Source organism: Ahaetulla prasina, chromosome 4 (assembly GCF_028640845.1).
Source record: "Ahaetulla prasina isolate Xishuangbanna chromosome 4, ASM2864084v1, whole genome shotgun sequence".
NCBI lineage: Eukaryota > Metazoa > Chordata > Lepidosauria > Squamata > Colubridae > Ahaetulla > Ahaetulla prasina.
In genome coordinates, this window is record NC_080542.1 from 18,098,697 (window position 1) to 18,106,964 (window position 8,268).

Sequence of the window (8,268 nt, forward strand, 5' to 3'; positions counted from 1 at the left end):
ACCACTGAAGAAGGTCCTTTCCACTGAATGAGTGGGACGGAGTAGTCCTGTTAGAGTTAAACAATTCCTCAGGTACCCTGGACTTTGTCAGAGACTCCCAATGTCTGAACTTGTTGTTTTCTGGCAGATGTTCCATTACCCAAACTAGGTAACATCATCAGTGCTAGTAAGGAATGGAGTTCATCTCAATTTACATTTTACTAGTTTGCCCTTGTCAGTATTGGTGGAGGTGGTCTTAGAGGTTCTTTGGTTGGGCTGTTTTATTGTTAGCTTGTTTGGAAGTTCCTTGACTGAGGTATTGTTTACTTCTTGATTGTTGGTCTGATATAAATCTTACTAACACTGATGTTATCTAGTTTGTTATTGAAATGTCTGCAAGAAGACAATCAAGCTCAGAGAGCACCAACCTGAGCTATAAATATTCTCCTTCACTGGTGTTCCCAATGTCTGTGAATTTGTATTACCGTATCCAAAACTGAATCATTCCACCGTTCCTTGTTTCAGCTGTTGCAGAGACAATGATGTCTTTGAAAGAATCCTTCCATGCTTTGCTTCTCCTCTTAACAACTGTATTCATCCAGGGATCCTGTGCCTTTAGCTATGAGGACTTCCTCATGAAGCACTATGACTTCCCAAGAAGCATCGTTGGAAGCCACTATTGCAATGCCATGATGCAAAGCCGGGGAATGACCAAGCCCAAATGCAGGCTAGTCAATACCTTCATACACGACACCAAGGCTTATATCCTTGATGTGTGTGGCAGAAAAGGGGTGTCCTACGGGCATGAACTGCGCCATAGCATAAAGATATTTTCGGTCACCACCTGTACTTTGAGAGGTTCCAACCCCCGAGCACCTTGTATCTACAGAGAAAATCTTTCTCCCAGAAATATAGTTGTTGCATGTGTGGATGGAAAGCCCGTACACTATGAGGAAGGAGATTTTGCAGTAGTGCATGAAGATGAATCGTCTTATTAGCATTGCGGTATCAACTCTTCTGTCAATTCCACTGCGCCCGCTCCTGAAAGCAGGAAAAGAAGTAACAGATGACAACTTATCAAGGAGAGATCCACAAAGAACTAAGGAGAAATTTCCTGGCAGTGAGATCAATTAATGAGCAGAGCGATTTGCCTTCAGAACTTGTGGGTGCTCTATCACTGGAAGGTTTTTAAGAACAGATTGGACAGCCATTCATCTGGAATAGCATAGAGTCTCCTGCTTTGGCAGAGGTTGGACTAAAGGACCTGCAAGGTCTCCTTCAACTCTGTTATTCAGTTAACTCCTCTGTGCAAAATTAAAGTTTGATTCCTAATTGTGTGACATTTTTTCTCCAGTATTTGCCTTACAACTGCTTCAGTCTTTGGACCTACAGTATCTATCTATCGATCGATCGATCGATCTAGTTATCTTTATCCATCCATCCATCATCTACATCTATATCTATCTATCTATCTATCTATCTATACCTATACCTATATATCTATCTCTATCCATCTATCCATCTATCCATCTATCCATCTATCCATCCATCCATCCATCCATCCATATCTGTCTGTCCGGCTCTATCTATCTATCTATCTATCTATCTATCTATCTATCTATCTATCTATCTATCTATCTATCTATCTATCTATCTTTCTATCTGTCCATCCATCCATTTAGCTAGCTATCATCCATCCATCCACCCATCTATCCATCCATCATCTATCTAGCTAACATCTATTCAGTTTTATTTTTTATTGTTTTAATGTGATACACAATCTGACAAACACACAACATATAACATATAAATATTTCCTATTCAGTTTTAAATCCTAAATTTGTTTCTTCTGATTTTTCACCATAACAGTCTTTCTTTCTGCCGGGGATCATGACTCCTTCATTTGTCTACAGAGCAGTCTTATCTTTCCCCATGTTTCTGCTTGCTACTCTGCCAGCTATAAATTCATGCAGCTCACCTGTATGGCTCTGTCTCTGAATTGTCTTCTCCAAATGCAATAGATTATTTATTAATTAACTTCAATAAGGCTACATTTAGTGATTTTTTTACACACATAGGAATCATGTTAATGTTCACCCAATTGATGAGTACAAAAAATACCATGAGACCTTGAAAGGAGGATAAATAACATTTCTTTAACAGCATCAAATTAAAGTCAGGAATCTCCAGAGTTTGTTGCAACCCTATTTTTCATGTCTGTTGCATGTTCTTGTACATACACGGCACAGCACAGCACTGATTTCTTCATTTCAACGTGATTCCTTCATTCCCCTGGATTTTAAAGTTACGAAAAAGCACATTTGTGGTCATAATGATTTTCAAGGATTGACCAGCAGTGTTATTAGCTAATCATAAAGGCTGTTGAGAAAATTCCATTGAACCCCAATCACTAGCAGGTTGGGGTTTTTTTTAGACATCAGTTGCTCTGGTTTAATGAGGAAACTAAAAATCATGCATAAAAAGAGAATCCCAAAACCAAGCAACCAATCCTAGAGGTTCATTATAGAAACACATTTTCTGGGCAAACCCTGATGGAGACGAGGAAACATAAAAATAATATAAACAGGTAGGTTTACAGTGGGTGTTAGGTAGGTTTAAGAAGATTACACTAAATAGACAAATCTGGGAAAACCAGATTTAATTAGAGAATTCTGTGGTGCACATTAGGCAACATCCTAACTTCTTTCATATTTGGGTTGAGAAGGAATTTCAGGCTGAAGGCACAACAAATGTTGCCATTGTGCTCCAGATTCTTACTCCTGTTCCCACCATCTTTTCCCCCTTTTAAATTTGCTCAGAAGGTTAGAACATTAAGATGTAATGTTGTTTTATATGCATTCTGGAGAACTGCAGATGGTGGTAGTCCCTAGTGTGGGTCCTGGTGCAATTTTTCACCCCTCTGATCCAAACTGATGCCAGCTCTGCCTCTATCCTGCCACAGTTGATGGTAATGGAATAAATACAATTTGGAGAAGTAGACCTAGTTTTTCCCCTTTGTCAGAGAAGATATAAAAGATACACCATGGACTGAAGAATTAATGTTATGTTCTATATGTCCTATAGAACATAACATTAATTCTTCAGTTTTATCATTGGAACTAGCAATCAACTGACCATTTAGAAAACTGAATTTTTAAAAAAAATATGTAGATTCTTTAGTTCTCAATCATTTTCCTAAGCAGAATCTGGTGTACATGCTAATGATACATATCTATAACGTGATATGAATATATTCAACGTAAGAGTTGTCCATGGGGGGGAGGGGGCAAACAATGAAAGCATTGATTCATCCTGATGGGAGCTCCACTCTTTTGTGTTCTCTCTCTTTCTGTTTCTCCTCTTCATATAAAATAAATAATTATCAATCACATTGGAAATCCAGACTTGAATTTATTTATTGTAAGTTACTTGTACTTCTAAATAAAGATGAAGGTCAAGAAAGCAAACTCTTTTTGAAGAGCACTATGAAATATTCAGATGATAGATAGATAGAATAGAATAGAATTTTATTGGCCAAGTGTGATTGGACACACAAGGAATTTGTCTTGGTACATATGCTCTCAGTGTACATAAAAGAAAAGATACGTTCATCAAGGTACAACATTTACAACACAATTGATGATCAATATATCAATATAAATCATAAGGATTGCCAGCAACAAGTTATAGTCATACAGTCATAAGTGGAAAGAGATTGGTGATGGGAACTATGAAATGATTAATAGTAGTGCAGATTCAGTAAATAGTCTGACAGTGTTGAGGGAATTATTTGTTTAGCAGAGTGATGGCCTTCGGGAAAAAACTGTTCTTGTATCTAGTTGTTCTGGTGTGCAGTGCTCTATAGCGTCGTTTTGAGGGTAGGAGTTGAAACAGTTTATGTCCAGGATGCGAGGGATCTGCAAATATTTTCACGGCCCTCTTCTTGATTCGTGCAGTATACAGGTCCTCAATGGAAGGCAGGTTGGTAGCAATTATTTTTTCTGCAGTTCTAATTATCCTCTGAAGTCTGTGTTTTTCTTGTTGGGTTGCAGAACCGATAGATAGGTAGGTAGATAGATAGATAGATAGATAGATAGATAGATAGATAGATAGATAGATAGATAGATAGATAGATAGATAGATAGATAGATAAGTAGGTAGATAGATAGGTGGGTGAGAGGGAGGGAGGGTAGGTAGGTAGGTAATAGAAAGAATAGATAGGAAAGATGGATAGGAAAGATGGATGGATACATAGAAGTAGAGGTAGGGAGATATAGCTGGGGAACCATTTATATAATGGGCTCCTTGAAGCAGAAGGGCAGAGGAAGACAGACGGAAGGTTGAGAATCCATCTCTTCTTCCAGATTTCATTCAGGTGAGTCTAAGAGCAAGGAAGGCTAAAATGAAGAGATTATTTTCCTGTGAGATATTTTGTTCATCACTGAACTGGATTAGGCTTATCAAAGCTTGGTTGGTTTTCATTCTAAGTTGGTTTTCATTTCTTCGTAGGGCTTGTACTATGCTGAAGGGTTCATACCATCTTCCTTATGGCCTTGAATTCAGTTCCTTCCAGGCTCATAAGTGAGGTAGACTTTACATGTAATATTAAAGAAGTATTTTCCACTAAATTCTTACCAGGGGTGGGTTTCAAAATTCTTTACTACCAGTTCTGTGGGTGTGGCTTGGTGGGCGCGTCATGGCTTGGTGGGCATGGCAGGGGAAGGATACTGTAAAATCTCATTCCCACCCCATTCCAGGGGAAGGATACTGTAAAATCTCATTCCCACCCCACTCCAGGGGAAGGATACTGTAAAATCTCCTTTCCCTCCCCAATCCAGGGGAAGGTTATTGCAAAATCCCATTTCCTCCCGATCAGCTGGGACTTGGGAGGCAGAGAATAGATGGGGGTGGCGTCAGAATTTTTATTACTGAACTACTCACAATTTCCACTATCGGTTCTCCAGAACTGGTCAGAACCTGCTGAAACCCACCTCTGATTCTTACTCTACCCAAGGATAGCATCCTTGGCTAGAGTAAGGTATTTTGGAGAGAGAACTCAGACGAATGTAGTGATTAGAGGCAATAAAAAGGCAGAAAAGATAAAGATTCCCAAGGAATAAAGAACATTTTTGTCTGTCAGCCTTGCCTGCTGGTTAAAACAAGGATAACAACACACCCACACCAGGGATACTAGCTCTATCCATATTGTAAATTTATCTGTATAGCAGTGTTCCATTATCTCAGGATATGCCCCAAAGAGGAGGGAGTCAAGCTATTCTTCAAAGCACCTGAGGGTGAGATAAGAAGCAATGGGTGGAAACTAATCAAGGATAGAAGCAGTGGTGGGATTCAGCCAATTCGCACTACTTCAGGAGAACCGGTTGTTAACTTTCTGAACAGTTTGGTGAACTGGTTGTTGGAAGAAATCATTAAGGCACAGAACCGGTTGTTAAATTATTTGAATCCCATCACTTTCATCCAGTGATTCACCTATTTGTTTAATTTTTACCCTTCCCTTCTATTTTTGACAACTCAATCTGTTGAGAATACCTACTTCTTCCTCCCATTTTCCCCACAAAACCCTGTGAGATGAGTTGGGCTGAATGAAAGAGATGGGCCAAAAGTCATCCAAGTGTTTTTTCATGCCTAAAATGGGACTAGAATTCACAGTCTCCTGGTTTCCAATCAGGTACCTTAACCACTAAACCAGACTACCTTTCAACTGAGGGTAAGAATTACAGAAACATTTTCTACTTTCCGACCCTGTACCTAATTTACCTTCTTTCACACATTTGTTACTTGGGGTTTTCAGAATTATTATTATTATTACTTTAACCTGTCAACTATTCTTTCAACTCATCATAAGCTGCGAAACAGGCAGATCCTCTTCAAGTGCATTTAACCCAACCATTTCTGCAACTGACTCCTCACCTTAACGATGGAGTAATGGTCATAGAACATTATGTCATATACAGATTGAAGTGAAGATCAACAGCCAGATAAATATTGTCCAAATATAGATTGGATGTCAAGGAGAGAAGCAACCTAGAACTAAGGAGAAATTTCCTGACAATTAGAACAATTAATCGTGGAACAATTTGCCTCTAGAAGTTGTGAATGCTCCAACACTGGAAGTTTTTAAAAAGAGATTGGACAATTATTTATCTGAAATGGTACAGGGTTTCCTGCCCAAGCAAAGGGTTGGACTAGAAGACCTCCAAGGTCCTTTCCAACTATTCTATTCTATTCTATTCTATTCTATTCTATTCTATTCTATTCTATTCTATTCTATTCTATTCTATTCTACCCTACTCTACCCTATCCTACCCTGTTCTCCTCTGCTCTGCTCTGGAGATCTGTGGTGGTGATGATGGAAATCAACATTTGCAAGAATGCAGGTGCAATGCCACAACTGAAGAAGGCACGAAAACGATGGGTCCATACCCACCACATTGAAGATTTTGACTACCTCTGCGCATAACATATGTTGAAAGCACAGACAGACAAATGGAATCTATTTCAAATTTGAAGCTAAGAATTAGACTTCAGAAGCCAACTATTTTATAGTCCTATCTAACAGTTCTAGGCCACCTTAAAGATGGATAAAATCAAGATCACATGGAGGGTTAATACAGCTTCATAATGCCTTGAAAAGACCACACTTGGAATATCGCATCCAGTTTTATTTGCCACGATATAAAACAGATGTTGAGATTCTGGAAAGAGTGCAGAGAAGAGATTAGGGGACTAGAGAATGAAACATATGAATAATAGTTGCAGGAATTAGGTATGTCTAAGAGTATAGAAGCGTGATCCATTACAGATAAACATACATGTGCAGATTAGATGTATTTATTTTTTTATGGAAGAACCATGATGGAAATCCCATCTTCCTTCTGTCCAACTCTTCAGATATGTAAAAGTGAGCAGTAACTTCTGTTTATTGAAGGACTTCCACGTTGCCCTTACTCAGAGGCACACTGCTGCTTGAGAAGCTTCAGGTGTTCATGTCTCTTTCAGTAAGTGTTTCACCATTGGTGATAAGGCAATAGCATTGCTGGGATCCAGCTGTGAAACATGTCCATGCATAATCATGCTCTCTTCAAGAAGGTCCTTGCACACATGAATTTCTTTTTCTGTTTTGAAATAAACATCTGTCCATGCTCACTTCTCATTTTTGGGATGGGGGTCAATTGCAGCTCTTTCCTGCTCCTCCTCTATCTTGCAGGTGGACCATTTATATAATGGGACCATAGAAGCAGAAGGACAGAGGAAGACAGAAAGTTGAGAACCCATCTCTTCTTCGAGATCCCATTCAGGTGAGTCTAAGCCCAGAGAAGGCGAAGATGGAGAAACAATGTTTTTATGGGAGATTTTGATTCTCACTCAACTGCATTAGACTTTTCAATACTTAGTTGACCTGCATTTTAAACTATCTTCTTTGAAGGGCTTGTACTACAGTGAAGTGCAAACCTCACCTTCCTCATGATTTTGACCTCAGCTCCTTCCAAGCTCATGATTGAGATAGATTTATTATTCTTAAGTAATAATACTAAAAAAAGTATTTTCCTCTTAATTCTGACGCTATGCAAGGATGGCATCAGGGGATATAAAGATATTGGGGAGAGGAGAAGTGAGAGGAATGCCGTGACTAGAGACAACAAACAGGTAGTAACGGTTGAGTAAAGGTTCCCATGGAATAGAACTGATGTTTTTCTGGCTTGTATGGTAGACCAAAGAGACACACCCAGGAGTACTAGCTCTATCTATATTGTAAGTTTATTTTAACAGTATCTTGAAAGTCTGAAAGTACATTACCCACCACATCACCTTTTACAATCCAAGGAAATTTTTAAAATGTTTACCTTGACCCCATTCCTTCTGCGGGCTCAGATGCCTCTTCTCTGATCATTGCTTAGCTTGTGGCTCTTCCTTCTGTCTCCCAAGGAAATTGTCATACACCTTTAGAATATTACATTGGTAGAACTTCCAATTCAAGGATGCTTGAAGATCCCTTCTATTGAGCATTAAATGAAGTCAGGTCAGAAACTAATGTAGTATCTGGAAAATTTTCAATGGTTTGCTTCTACTGGAAGGGATGTCACCTCCTTAATAATTCTTTGAAGGAGCTTCTAAAGAAAATTTCCTAATTTTGGCAACAGGGAATGTCAAGGATTTTTCATAATAGCTAACATAGAAAGGTCCATTTCAGCGTTAGATATTTCAACCACTGGTTTCCGATGGAGATATTCATGCATCTTCTCCCTTTCTTCTGTGGTAGAGCTGATC

The 8,268-nt window shown here is 38.9% G+C and overlaps 1 protein-coding gene across 1 annotated transcript; it reads left to right on the top strand.

The window, feature by feature from the left end:
- The first annotated feature begins 521 nt into the window (after window positions 1-521).
- Window positions 522-977, top strand: LOC131198046 (ribonuclease-like). The gene has a single exon (XM_058182557.1). The coding sequence runs from the start codon at window positions 522-524 to the stop codon at window positions 975-977; it is 456 nt and encodes a 151-aa protein (XP_058038540.1).
- Window positions 978-8,268: the final 7,291 nt, after the last annotated feature.